Source organism: Anarrhichthys ocellatus, unplaced genomic scaffold, assembly GCF_004355925.1.
Source record: "Anarrhichthys ocellatus isolate YVR2014 unplaced genomic scaffold, GSC_Weel_1.0 scaffold88, whole genome shotgun sequence".
NCBI lineage: Eukaryota > Metazoa > Chordata > Actinopteri > Perciformes > Anarhichadidae > Anarrhichthys > Anarrhichthys ocellatus.
The window spans coordinates 549,374-564,373 of NW_022280118.1; the positions used below are offsets into that span (position 1 = coordinate 549,374).

Sequence of the window (15,000 nt, forward strand, 5' to 3'; positions counted from 1 at the left end):
ATATACAGTACAACATGTATAAGAGCTTAGGTGTGTGTGTGTGTGTGAACGAGGTCTCACCGTTCTCTGGCTGCTCCTTGATATCTGAATCACTGGCCTGGTTGGGGCTTTCTGATTGGCCGGTTTCTGGAGGGAAAAAACAGATGAGGACTGATGAGGACGAGTCCAACTACAAAATGTTAAGTACAGTACACACACAAATACACGCACACACGCTCACAACGGTGCTGTCTCCTGATTGGATGGTTCACTGAACCATCCAATGTTTTCCTATGGTGACCTGAACATCTCATGTTCCGTTGGATGAATCTTAAACTTTTTAGAGATGTCTGTGATTGTTTCTGCTGTGTGTCTCATCTCTCCTTGATCGCGAGATTACTTGATTGAATAAAGGTTGTACTTAAACAAAACAAAAATCTCCTTTAGCTGTAAAGAGTTTCAAACATATAAAAACTGAAATCCATCCTTACGTTCCCATTTTCAGGACATAAACCTGAGTGAAACCCAGAGCAGCTCCATCACACATTAATACCACTGAGGTGTGTGTGTGGGTATTGATCTCGATACCACAACACTTGGGTTTCACCTCACACACACACACCAGACCGACTGGCAGACTCTACCTGCTGCAGCAGACAGGTGACTGTTCATTCACATTATTTACTGAAGTACAATAACAGCACCACAGAGTCAGCAAGAGCCCTGAATTCAAAATGAACTTCGGTGAAAGTATAAAGCAGTGAAATAAGTACTGTAAATAAGTAGCAGAAGTAAAAGTACTCCTTATATTACCTTTTATTCAAGTAAAAATTATTTAAGTATAATCAGGAAAATGTACTTGAAGTAGAAATAACATGCGGAAAAATGTTGCTTGTATATATATATATATATAATTATGTAATTTTTGATTATATGAATATTAATTATACATTCTATTGTAAAATCATTTAAAATCTTGAGGTTTGGACCGGAAGACTGCGGTAAAGTGCCATGAATTTGTACTTAAGAACGGTGCTTGAGTAAATGTATTCAGTGTAAGACAACGAGACAAACGGGGGGACAGAAAGACAGATGGGACCGAAAGCGAAGCGTCACTCTGCAGAGGATTATGGAACGTTTTCAACATCCTCCAACAGAGAAACTGTTTGCTGCTTTCTGAATGCAGCCCGTCTCTCTCCTCTTCTCTGTATCTGCCTCTGTTTTTATTTATTTTTTCCCAGCATGCTCTCTGCTCCGATGCAGCTCCGCTCCTGCAAATGATTTAGCGACTTCAGGAGCATCGATCGGCCGCGCTGCAGATAAAATAGTCGGGGGGGGGGGGAGAAATATTACCCATCACCCCTACCCCCCCCTCCCGGAGCCGCCCGCCACAGGGGCTATGACTCAGGACTGGACTGAGACAGATGGAGTCGAGTCAGGTTCGGTTTTATTACAACGCCCAGTGCGGTGAAACTTTTTAATTATGATGGAGTGGAATCACCGAACAGCAAATGTGATTCAACTCCAAGAACTTGATCTCACATCAACACAAACGGTCAGAATTTTGGGAACAATCTGTCTTGAAAATTAAGTATTTCACTTTAAACTTGATATAAGTTCCACACAGAGCTGAAACATCACCATAAACCATACATATTAATATATTATGTTACCATACAGTAAGATATTGAGCTAGGTGTTAATGCATCTTTGTGTTTGTTTGAAAAACAAGCAAACAGAAAAAGGCAGCAAAAAGCAGAAAAGGCCTCGACGCTGAAAAACATGATGTGGTCTTCCTGGATGTTATGCTTGGTTGGACTGCCAGCTCATTAGTTACAATGACGGAAGCAGCCATATAAAATATCCATATGAAGATAATTCATATTTAAGACTTTGATCACATTTAAACTTCACGCTAGGTTCCTAAATTCTACTTTCACTAAAACATCATCAACGCATGGTTTTATTGCTCAATTCAATTTCTAAAAACTTTTTGCAGTGAGGCAGCCCTCCTCTACATACAGACACACACACTGAGACAAAGTGCAGCATTTATCAGCCTTGTTTTGCATGCTGTTCACTGTGTCTGTTTGCTTCAGCAGCCTAAAACAAAGAGCATCAGGGCTGAAACCACGGCAACCAAGGGGGAGGAGGGGGCCCGAGGGGTGCTGCCGATGGGTGTGTGTTGGAGGGCACTTTCACACACTGCTCCCCTAGCCCATCAACCCCCGCCCCCCCCCCCCCCCCCCCCCCCCCCCCCCCCCCCCCCCCCCCCCATTCAGCCGCCCCGCCGCCCCCCATCCAGGTTAATTAAATATGCTAATGAGGCGTGGGAGCAGACCGGACCGTCTGCATCCACCCCCCCCCCACACACACACTGCGGGGAGGGGGTCCAAAAGCAGACAGCAAAGTAAAAGCCCTCTGTACACACGGAGAGACACGCCGCTGAGATGATGGAGAAGCAGCCCAGTGAGACCAGTGAGCCCAGTGAGACCAGTGAGCCCAGTGAGACCAGTGAGACCATGTGAGACCAGTGAGACCATGTGAGACCATGTGAGACCATGTGAGACCAGTGAGCCCAGTGAGACCAGTGAGACCAGACTGGGAATGGACTCGGTCTCTCTCTGTCTCGGTCAGAGGCTCCAGATTAAAAGTTAAAGAAGTTGCTGCGGCCTTCTGCTTTCATTTTAAAGGGTTGTGTCTACTCCTCTCCTCTCTTCTCTGTTCAGTTATTTATCGTATTTTTCAGAAAACCCGCTTTCTCCAACACAGGTATCAAAATAAAAGCCCCTGCTTGAAGAAGCTGGTGTCATCAATGCTTGTATTTTAAAAAGGTGTCACTGGCTGGGCACCTTTTCCATCCATCTCCTCTTCTCCATTTCCTCTTCTCTTTCCTTTTATTTCCATCACACACTTAAAGATAAAAGTCTTGGTTTAGAAACACAAAAGTTGTTGATATGCATTTTGCTATTATTTTGAAAAGTGCTTAAAACCAAGCTGTATTTTTGCGCATTTGGTTCCTTTCATATTTTCTTTCTTTTATTTATGTTTCCCTTTCTCACTATTTCTCACAGCTTCAAAATAAAAGCTTATATCTTAGTCAACCATGCTTTTCCTGCCTCTCTCTTTCTCGCCATAAAAACATGCCCATGCTTTTACTTTCAAAAATGTTTTTGTACTCTCTCTCTCTCTCTTTCTCTCAGTCTCCAGGCTCCAAAGTAAAAGCCTCCATTTAGGAACAAAAGCCGCTGGCATGCGCGCTTTTATTTTCAACAAGTGGTGTTGACTGAGTTGTTCCCCTCTGACTCTCTTCTCCTCTTTTCTCCTCTTCCTCTCCAGGGCTTCAGCTATAGACTGAGTGTAGTGGACTGTGGAAATAAACAAAACAACACAACACAATACAGACACACACACACACACACTTTCTCTAAAATCTGAACTAAACACTTTTGTCCCTGCATTTGTTCGGCCCTCGTTCCACCTTCTGCTGTCATCTCCAATGTGATCTGTACAGCACACACACACACACACACACACACACACACATTATAGAGCACGTAGAAGAAAACAATGAACCAAGAAAAGAGAGAGAGAGAGGGCAGAGGTCTTTCCCTCTCTCTCTGTGGGAAAGTCAAACTCTGTGGCCCTGGAGGTCGCTCGCCCGGCCCTTCTCTCTCTCTCTCTCTCTCTGACATGAAATGGCTCTTTCCAAGGAAAGGCGGGGGGGGGGGCTACTGGAAGATTCCAGAAAGGCAGAAAAGAGAGATAACGCAGTTTGAACCTGAATTACAGAAATGACACATTTATACTAATGTTTACATTTTTTGGGTTCCTTCTAAAGTAAAACATTGAGTAAAAAGTAAAATATTTGCCTGGAAATGGAAGTACTCAAGGAATATATAAGTACCTGAAAACTGCAAAATAACTTCACACTTTAAATACAATAAATGCACCATAAGTGACATTCAACCACTGAACTACAGCAAAGAAAGATGGTGAATATGTTCTTAAACCTGCACACTCTTACTCTCAGCATAAAGAACACAGTATTACTGGTGGAATAAAGTCATCATGAACTACATTTAAAAAGTTTGGAGCCGCTTTTGAAGAAACCACCGCGTCCATTTCCTGCAACTCCGACCCAACATGGCCGCCAGAATGAGCCAGAAAACCTCACGGATGCTTGATTATTTTTTCTTCTTCTATTAAATCTCAAGCATGTATTTTAAAACCTCTCTCTCTCTCTCTCTCTCTCTCTGGGCGAGTCAGACTGCGGTTGCGTTGTCGTCTCTTGGCAGAGCGACATGCAGCAAAGACAGAGGAGAGAAAGAAAAAAAAAAACAAGACAACAAAAAAAGAAACAGTGATCTGTTTTTGGCGGCCAAGATGTTTTTCCTTTTCTTTTTTCTTTTCTCTGAGTGTGTGTTTGGCTGAGAGAGAGGCTGACCGTTGACTCGGGCGAGAGACATGCCAAAGAGAGAGAGAGAGAGAGAGAGAGAGAGAGACTATGAGCTGCTACAAGCACATGTCAAACTTCCTGTAAGGACATGAGATGTAAATGTAGATGTTTTTGTTTTTTTTACTGGAAGTCTTTCGCAGGAGCCGTTTGATCAGAAGTGACAACTCGGGTGAGAGAGTTTCCCGCCCGCCAGGGTGAAAAAAAGAAGAAAAAGACCCTGGTCCTCTGTATCGATCCGAGCCCTGATTTAGCTTTTAATGAAATGAGGAGATGTATGAATTCATTTTTTTATAAAGGCCACAAATCAGCTGCCTCCTCTTTAGTCTCACACACAGAATAAGTTAATGTAGATTGAAGCCCCGCCCACCACAGAAAGCATCCGCAGGATTGGAGGATGATGTCTTTGATTGACAGGTCTTTAAAACAACATCAGCATTTCCTGATGCTGTTTAAGATATGTCTACAGGAAGAGACAGACCTTTATTTTGTGAATGACTTTATTACTGAATGGCCCTTTAAATACTGTTATTATGACGAGGCGCTGACAAATTACACCTTAAAGGTACCCGAGCAAGTAAATATATTAGAATAATATTGTAATTTCAATTTGAAAAATCAGTTTTTTAGCATGCGTAGAAGAAAGCATGCTTGGTTGAAGCACCTGGGCAGCACTGAGGGATCAACTCCTGTTAGATTTACAGAACACTGCTTCAAAAGCCGACCTCATTGTTCAGATATGACGTCTTTCAATCATCTAAATAACATTAATTATTTTCATTTATTCGAGTCTGTGTGTGAAGTCATTGTGGGAAACGATGAGTTGAAATAAAACCCACAGGACATGAATCTCATCCCTTCCAAGTTGAATTATTTATTCCAGCCTTAATGATCCGCTCACTTTTGTTCTTATTTGTGTCTCGACACATTTCACGCTTACTGCTTATGTACAGCGAGCAGTGTTTTTCATGCTTTACATTATGTAATAATGTATATAACTTTCCTTTTTTCTGCTGTGTCGCTAAAATCTCACTGCGTGGTATGAAATTAAAAAGTCATACACCCGTGCATTCATCTAACGAGCACAGATTTGTTGATTAAATATGCTGTTTTAAATTAAAACCATGATAAATTAAACCATTTCAAAGTTTATATTATTAATAATTTCTCTCTTGGTCCGAAGAATGGATTTGTTGGGTCAGTAGGAGCCCCTTTATTTTACACACACACAAACACACATAAGCACACACACATGCATTCAAAACATTTGAATAGCAGAAAATAAAATATGAAATGTGAAAAATAAAGCCGATGATGTTTCTCTAAGACAGAGGCTGCAGCAGAAGGGGGTGCGTTTGTTTCATGTTTCTAGGCAGCGCCGGGGGATCGAGACCCCGGCTTGGAATCACGAACTCTGGCACGTCTGCACGGCCGGGTCCAGAGCCAACCACACACGCACACACACACACACACACACACACACACTCTTTCTTTTCGCCCCTGATGCGCCTCGCCAAAATAAAAGCCACGTTTTCCTTACTGCCGAATTACAACAGACGCACAAAAAAAAAATCTCTTTTTCTTCATGTTGAAAAGTTTTTCTTTTTCAATATTTTGGAAAATTGAAAACTGGTCACCACTGGCCTCCATTTTGACGCTGCCCACCAGCTGCCATTTTGTAGAAGCCCCTTAATATTCGCCATGTGACCTTAACAACACACAACTCAAAAACACAACTAAAATTAACACACACGGCGTCCCGGACGCATCAAACGCCGCCGCCAGCCGCCTCAAAACATTCGATATGCGTTGGTGTGTTTCATTGTTTTATTTGTGTCCCGTTAATTATATAATAAAAGTGCACAAACAGACGCGGCAGACAAGGCTTTGTGTCGGCCAGACGGCGCTGCCAATAAGACGCTGCCATTTCAAGAAGACGGCCAATCTCTCTCTCTCTCCCTCTCCCTCTCTTCTTCTCTATTTGTAGTTTATGTCTCTCTCTCCGACGGTGTTTAAAAAAGGAGAGAAAGAAAGAGAGAGAATCCCGTTAGCCGTCTCCATTGTTGGACGCCCAACCAGCCGCCGCTGCCAAGGAGCCACTGCCAACTGCAACATACACTCACACAAGAACACACACGGGCACGTATACACACACACACACACATACAGACACAAACACACACTGATTTCTTCACAATTTTGATCACAAACACACACTTTTCAGTCGGCACTCGCCCCATGCCCGGGCTTGTCTGTGTGTGTGTGTTGTGGTAGCCGTCTCTCTCTCTCTTTCCAGCCTGGCAGCCATCTTAAAGCGTTGGCAACCATTTTGCAGCTTCTGTCTATTTTCTTTGAGCGGCTGCCATTCGCCACCTTCTGCCAGAACAAAAGAGGGCCGCTGTCATTACCAGCCATCCGCCACACACACACACACACACACACACACACACACAAACTGAAACACACGCAGAGACACAACAAGCACACCAAAACCCCTCCAAAAACCTTCCAGGAACCTTCCAAAACCGGTTTCGAATCCGCAGCTAATCAGTTGGGGTCTGTGAACTCTGCGGGGTTCTCCAATGATTCCAACTGGAAAGCAGCCAGTCAACTGGTATAAAAATATAAATGTGTTTTGACCTCTGACCTCTGGCTGCTGATTATCATCTAAACGGGATGAAACGGCAGCGCACACTTTCAAAGGAGCCATTGATTTGTCTTTTTACTTCTCTCCTCAAAGAGCCCAAATGTTGTGCTCCACTCTGTTCCTGCTGGTGAAAATAAAAAAACTGAGATAAGATAATTCTGGAGGAAGAGACGGATGATATTTCTGTCATCATAATATTTATAAAAATATAGATAATTTAAAAGGCTCCGAACTGAGTCTTGGCCACCGTCATACCAACAGTGTTCATGTAAAGTGGGATTCCTTTCACTTTAATTTGTTTGCTGTAAAATACAACCGTCACTCTGCAGGACTCTTGTTTTTTTGCCTTTGGCAGGAAGACATAAGAAGAAGAAGAAGAAAATGTCCCCTGATTGAAAACTAATTCACTAAAAAAAAAGAAAGAAAGGAAATGAAAAAAACACTAAAACTGCAAAGAATAATTAATGAATCCCAAAACTAAAATCATATATAGGAAAAGAAGTAAAAATGTCATTTTAAAGAGAAGTGCTGAGCCCAAACAGATACACAAACACACAAAGAAGACGTCAGTGTGATGTGGCTGAACACGAGCAATAAAACAGGCGACACATAAAATACAGCCTTTACAATGTGGCAAAAACAAAAGTTGACTATCACAGAAAACATTAAGATAAACTATAACACGACCAAACACACCGGAGTGTTCAAACTCAAGTCCTGCTGCTTATTCATTTCCTCATGAAAAGAAACGATTAGATTATCATTCTAAAAACAAATATACACATTTTCATATCTCTTGACTGTTGCAATACTTATCTTATCTTTCACTATGTTTACTGTTAAAAAAGGGCAATAAAGCTGATTCTAGTTCTGTCGACCCCAAACAAAGATCATCACAAAAGGAACTAAGAAGAGCGTGCAGCTGCAGCTTCTTCAAGCAACATACCCGTTAAAAAAGAATCATATTTCATTCATGTTGAATCTGAATAACTTTTTCACTCAGAGATGCTCGCTGCTCCGAGAGCTGTCACTTGCTAATTAGTCAGGACTCAGTTCATAGTTAGATAACAATCTCATTAATATAAAATGAATAGATAGATATTTCGTTTGTACTGAAACGTTAAATGCCCCAAACTAAATTCACATTCAAGTGATATATTAAAGACCCCCGCTGGACCAGGGGGAAATGCTTTGTATTAATAGACTCAGACTCCCACAATGCCTTGGAGCTACATCGGTGTTTTGGCAGCTGCTGAGGTTATACCTGTTCAGATATTACTGTTTTAATACTGCAGTGAAATCTGTTTGCGGGGGTTTATTGATCTGCAGAAGAAAAAATAAACTTATAATAAAATATTTAAATATTTACATTTTTGCAGACGTTTGTGTGCGTGTGTGTGTGTGTGTGTGGTCTGTGGTTACATCTGGACTTTGGGCAAATTGAAATAGCGTGTGCCTTTTTGGTGGGCGGGGTCGGATTGATGAATTGCTGTATTGATCGGAGCGCTGCCTCACTTATCATAATTATAGCTCTCTAATGGATGATGGTACACACACACACACACACACACACACATACACGTACACACACACACACACACACACACACACACCCAGTTGATATCACACACTGAAGAAGATAAGTTTCCTTGTTATCATAATTCTTATTTTGGGTTCCTGTTCCTCCTTCTTCCTCACTTCCTCTGCACCTTCTCTCTTGTTCCCTTTCTTTGTTTCTTCCGTCCTCCCTCTCTTCCCTCCTCCCTTACATCCTCTCCCTCACTTCCTTTGATCCTACTTTCCTCCCTTCACTTCTCCATCCCACCCTTTGTCCCTTCTGCCCCTCACATCCTCCCTCCTCTGTATCTTCCTCCCATCCTCTACCCTTGCTTCCTCTACTCCCTCATTCATCCCTTTCTCTTGCTCCCTATTTAGATGAGTCCTTCTGTCCTACAGCACATTCTTCCAGCACTTCCTACCATCATTCCTCCCTTACAGCATCTATCGCTTCCTTCTTTCCTCCTTTCCCCCATTCCTCTTGTATGTCTTTACTTTCACCGTTGTTCCCTTCATCCCTAATCTCTAACCTTTTCACTCCACCCTTCCATCTTCCCTCCTTTGTCTCCTCCTTTTCCTCCTGTCTCCTTTTTATCCTCACTTTTCCATCTCTTTATCCCATTTCCTTATCCTCACTTTTGTCCTTCATCACTTTCTTTCTTCCTTCTTTCATCCTTTAGTGCATTTCTCCCTATTTTGATCCTTCCTCCTTTCCTACTTCTGTTCTTCTTTCCATAACTCCCTCCCATCCTTCCTCCCTCACAGCTTCCCTCCTCCATCTCTTCCTTCCTTCCCCTCTTCCTCACTTCTTTCTTTCCTCCCTTCATCTGTCCCTCATTCCCTTTCTTTGTTCCTTACTCCCTCCCTACACTACATCCTCCCTCTTCCACTCTTCCTTCTGTCATATCTTCTCCTCTTTCTTCCTTTGTGTTTACCTTTCGTCTTTCCTCTCTCAAACCCTTTTTCTCTCTCTCTTTCTTTCTTAAATACTCCCTCCTTTATTTCCACCGTCCATCTCCCTTTCTCCTTTGTTTCTTCTTCCATTCTTTCTCTCTCCCTCTAACCCTTTTCTTCCTTCCTCCCTTACATCATCTCTTCCCCATCTCTACCTTCCTTTTTTTGTCCATCCTCCCTTCCTCTGTTCTTTCTTTCCTCACTTCCTTCCCCCCTCTTTTGTGCCTCCATTGCCCCACCCGTCCTCTGTCTCTTCCTCTTTTTTGTTGCTGTCCTTCCCTCCTCCATTTCCTCCTTCCTACCTCTATTACATCCTCCCTCCCTCTTCTCTTACTTCCTCATCTGCAGGTTGATCAATACTGATAAATTATTGATTATTCAGAAGCTGCTGAGACCGATGACTTTCCAATCTCATGTTCCAAAAAACCCCCCACATCCAATCAAAACCCACTCTCAACCGACTACCATCCAATCAGAGTCCAGTCCTGCCTGACCAACGTCCAATCAGATTTCAGTCCTAACAAACCACACATTTCATTACTTTTTATCTGTATGGAGGGAGGAGAGAGGGAGGAGAGAAAGAGAAGATTGGAGGAGGATGTGAGGAGGGACAGAGGATGAGGAGAGGAGAAGATGAGGAGGATGGAGCGATGGACGAAGGAGTCTCTCTCTCTGATTGGCTGGTTTTAGTGTTTTTGGAAACTTTATCATCATTTTCTCTCACTCTCTCCCCCATGTTTTCCTCCCCTTTTTTCTTTCCTATCCCCCCTTTTTCTCTCTCAGGAACGGATGTCTGGCTAAGATAACGCACACACACACTCTCACTCACACACACATCACACACACACACTGCAGTGCTTTATCTGTAGTGATTTCACCATAATCTGCTATAGACTCTACTGCCATTAATCACATTGTGTGTGTGAGTGTGTGTGTGTGTGTGTGTGTACAGTTTGTCCATCCTTCAACTGTATGGATTACCCAGAGTGCAGCAAAAAGTACAGAGGAAGAGGACCAGTATTTCTTTCACACATACACACACACACACACACACGCACACACACACACACACACACACACACACACACACACACACACACAGGGCAGGAGGGGCGTCGTGCCAGCCTCGATGCCAGGCTCAGGGTTGCCGTGGTGACGGTAGGGGCCCTGGTGGGTGGGGTGGGGTAGGTCACAGCACCCCAAAAAAATCTCAGAACAAGAACTGAAGCTGTGACTGAATTCACTCGTTCATTATTCATTATTATATATAAAGATGTTAACTCTTAAATGAATTTTCTATCAAATAAGCCGTAATCTACCATAAACAACTCTTCTGCAGGCAATGAGGACGTATTGCGACTCCTCTCGTGTGTTGAACTCGCCAAAGCCAATTGATTGTGTGAGTTTGCAAAATGTTGAACCTTGTTTGTTTACATCCACCGTTTTATTTGTGGAAAGAAAAATGTAATAATTAAATGAAGTAATTAAATACGTTGTCATTGAAAATAGTGAAGCTGAGATAAAATAGTTTTCTAATCCACTTTGACACACGTGTGCTTCAAACATTCAGACAGTGGAGGTGTCTGCTTCCCTGCAGCTTTCCAAGCTATACCTACGAATGTGAATGAGCTGTTATAGGTAGATATCCCACAATCATGAATCAGGAAGTAAAATGACAGGAAAAAAAACACACAGGCCGAACAAATGGGAGGGGCATGGGTCAGACAAGAAACGTTCTTTCACCCAGGAGGCCGTGGTTCGTGTCCCGGGTGAAACGAGATGTCAACGATGATATATTTGCCACGTGACGTCCGAAGTTAAGTAAAGCCACATCCCTAGTTATTCCAACCCAGAGCACAATCTTTAAAGCTAACCAAGTATTTGTGTTGCCTAAACCTAACCGAGTAGTTTCCTGTGAAGACGGAAGTTTATTGTGAAAAGACTGTATGCGTGTAACGAGTGGAATTTGACAGGTGTTGCCGGACTTTGTTAGGAAAATGCACGAAAAATGAAGAGTAACCTTTCACAAGATATCCTACTCACAGGATACAATGCGCTATCGCCATAGAAACTGATGAAAAACATTGCGTTTTACAAAAGAGATCATTTCAGTGTCAATAGGGAAATAGGGAGGGATTACAAATGTCACCTGAGTGTCTTATTCCATCAACATCACTAAAGGGTTGAGCCACTCAAATCTCACTCGTATGGTTTTTCTTCCCTCAGGTGGAAACGGTGTAGTCTGGTAGTTTTGGTTGGTCTCGTCCCCCTTTAGTCTGTGCTGCTCAAAACAATATTTGCAGACACACTGCGCCACTGACGTTCCTCTGGATGATCAACAGAACCTCATCTCCAGAATCAGTGAAAAAAGGTTATCAGGAGCAACTAAAGAGGTTTTTCTTTAAAAGGAAAAACAAAAGTTTCCTTTACGAAAAATGAGATATTTGTTTGTGTGTGAGTTTCTGGTCAAATGGTCTCTTTAATGCTCTGCAAGTCACATACTGCGTATTGTTTTAATGTGATGTTACTGGAAGAGTAGATGTTGCCAAGACAACAACACATTTGGGATCCACCAAAAAAATAAATCTGAGCATAAACCTTTTCCTACCGAAGAGCGCTGAACATTCTGATAGTTCAATAAACAACCGATTTCACTAAATTATGACTTTTTACAGAGTGCAGGGCCAGTCAACACACACACACACACACACACACTCACACACACACACACACATCAAACAAAGATATTGGCAAGCAGACACACACACACACACACACACTCTGATCCAGGCGGTGTGACCAGGTGGCTTGTGGGTAAAGGCTCTGGCATGTCGCCACACACACACACACAGATGGTTACCAACCCTCACTGCCGTCTACCTTGCCCCCCCCCCCCCCCACTCTCTACAATATGCTCGTGCACGAGTCCACGTGCACGCTGCCCAAACAGCATATGCCCTGCCGAATGGGTCATTGGGCACACACACACACACAGTGTGGCCGGTGTTTTTGTTTATGATTGTGTCTGGGTGTGAAATGACTCGTTGATTGATTGAGCGGTAATATGAATATTAATCAAAGACCAATCAATCATTTAAGTCATGAAATCCGCCATGTTTGTTAGGCGTTATTATTGCATTGAGATATTTGAATCTATGATTTAATGATCAGCTGATTTGTTACGTATCATTAACTGAACCCTTGATGACTTTTTGGATGTCGGTCCGACTGGACGAGCAGTTGAAAGAATCACTTTAAACATCTTAAGTAAAAGATAGAAATCTAAACTGGAATAAAAAAAATAAAAAAGGAGACCTCTTAATATGGATCCAATAATAATAATAATAATCGCTTCATTGTTTTGTCTCTGAAATGAAAAAAAGGTTTTATTTGACCGAACTCTAAGGTGACGTCTTCAAATGTCCTGTTTTGTCCAAGCAACGTTCCAAAAAAAAGATATTCAGTATATGATCATGGAAAACGAGAAAGAAGAAGAGAAGCTGGAGAGAGAGAGAACCGACTCATCACTTAATCAAGTCATTATTACAGAGCTAAGAAGCAGCTGAACTTCATTTTCATGACTTGTTTGAGCAGCAAAACAGGCCACACGACAGAACTACGCCACGAGTACCAAGTTCTACACAAAGTTGACCTACCAAGTACAGCTTCTTACCAGACACCGTGATAAGTGTTATAAATAAACGTTTTACTGGTTTTTTATGACATAATGGAAACATTATAAAATGTCCCACAAGGTGTCTGTTTCTAATTGACGTGATGTATATAAAATACATGCAATGGTCAGATCATAATCTACAGATTAATCAATAACAACAATAATCATAAAAGGGAGAAACCCCGCCACTGTTCCTGTATCAGTAGAACATTTCAACACACAGGACACTACTGTGCAGTCCCCCGTCACTGCGTGTCTGTGTGTGTGTCTGAACATATGGAGGAGGATCGAGGCTTCGCTACACAGCTGTCTAACCCCCTACACACACACACACACACACACACACACACACACAAATGTATGAGCTAGTGGGTAATAAACGTAGCTGCTACATGACAACAAACCACAGAACATGAGGCACACACACACACACACACACAATGCTCCGCAGTGTCATACGATGGTTTCAAACAGTGAAAATGAATCAAGAATCAGATGATTCTGCAGGCTTCTACGGAACATCAGAGGTGGAGCCTTAAAATTGATGTTGGATGTCTTCTAACCAACTATCCCAAAAACTGAAGTGAAACTGAAGTGAAACTGAAGTGAAACCTCGCCCAGTAAGACAAGCAGCCAAACCTTGGTCCCACCAAAAGAGGTGGTCTCTGTCCGGATCAGAACCGAACCACGGGTTTGGTTTGTTTCTAGTATGGGAACATGTTTTTGATGGTTTTGATAATTTAAGTTTTTTTCTTAAAATAAAATTTTTTCTTAAAATTTAAGTTACTGTGAGGAACTTTTAACTGCATGAAACCAGCATTATTAAAGGTGCTAAATATGATATTCAAAGCATTAATATAGCAGCAAACAACTATTATCTATGTAAAGATATAGTGGAGTACTGCCTGAGCAGATAATGAAGTTGATCTCGCTCTGTGTGTGTGTTGTAATCTTTGCTTCTCTATGCTTTGTTTACACTGTTAGCCGCAAGCCACCGGCTCAGCCGCCAATCTCGTATATTGCACCTTTAATACTGATGCCTCTATCTGACCTACATGAGTAAACCAGACCAGGACTGGCGGTAAATGATACCGCCAGGTATCGTTTAAAATGAGAGGTTTTCTAAAGGGAATCTGTGCTCGGAAACACTTCCACTTTTGTCCACAGGGACCGCCAGAATTACCACAAAATAAAAGTTCTTTGTAGCTTTAAGTAACATTTTTAATTCAACTTGTAATGGAGTATCTTTAGACTGTGGTATTTCTACTTTTACTTAAGTAAAGGATCACAGTACTTCCTCCCCCGGGTAAGTTCTATATAAGTTATTTCAAACTTGAAGTCATCATTTTCTGTCTGCTGAATCCTGGTGGTTGTAGGTTTTCGGCACTTGGATCGTCCTTGGTCACCCCCCCCCCCACCCACCCTCCCAACGAACCCAAAATTTTGTGACAATGTTCCTTTACTACATAATTATGATCATCTTTTTGCTCTGACATGTTGCGGAGAAAGACGCTTTCTTATGGAGATTTAAAGTGGCTGGAGGTGAGTGTGTGTGTCGGGGGGGGGGGGAATCCCTGAAAACATTTCCTCCTGTAACAAAACCCAGAGAAGCCCTTCGCCGGCCCACAATGCATCACTACGCACCGCAGAAACAACAGCACTGCTGGGGGAGAGAGAGACAGAGGGGAGTAGGGGGGTCCAGACAGAGAGAGGCAGAGGTCAAGCTGTCTG

General features: G+C 42.5%; 1 protein-coding gene across 6 annotated transcripts in view; it reads right to left on the minus strand.

The window, feature by feature from the left end:
* The window catches only part of nfia (nuclear factor I/A), a 175,054-nt gene that overhangs the window by 33,799 nt on the left and 126,255 nt on the right, over positions 1–15,000 (minus strand). For all 6 annotated transcript variants that reach the window (XM_031875271.1, XM_031875269.1, XM_031875274.1 and 3 more), the window contains exon 3: positions 61–126. In XM_031875271.1, the coding sequence (XP_031731131.1) occupies positions 61–126 (66 nt within the window). The remainder of the gene's footprint in view (positions 1–60; positions 127–15,000) is intronic.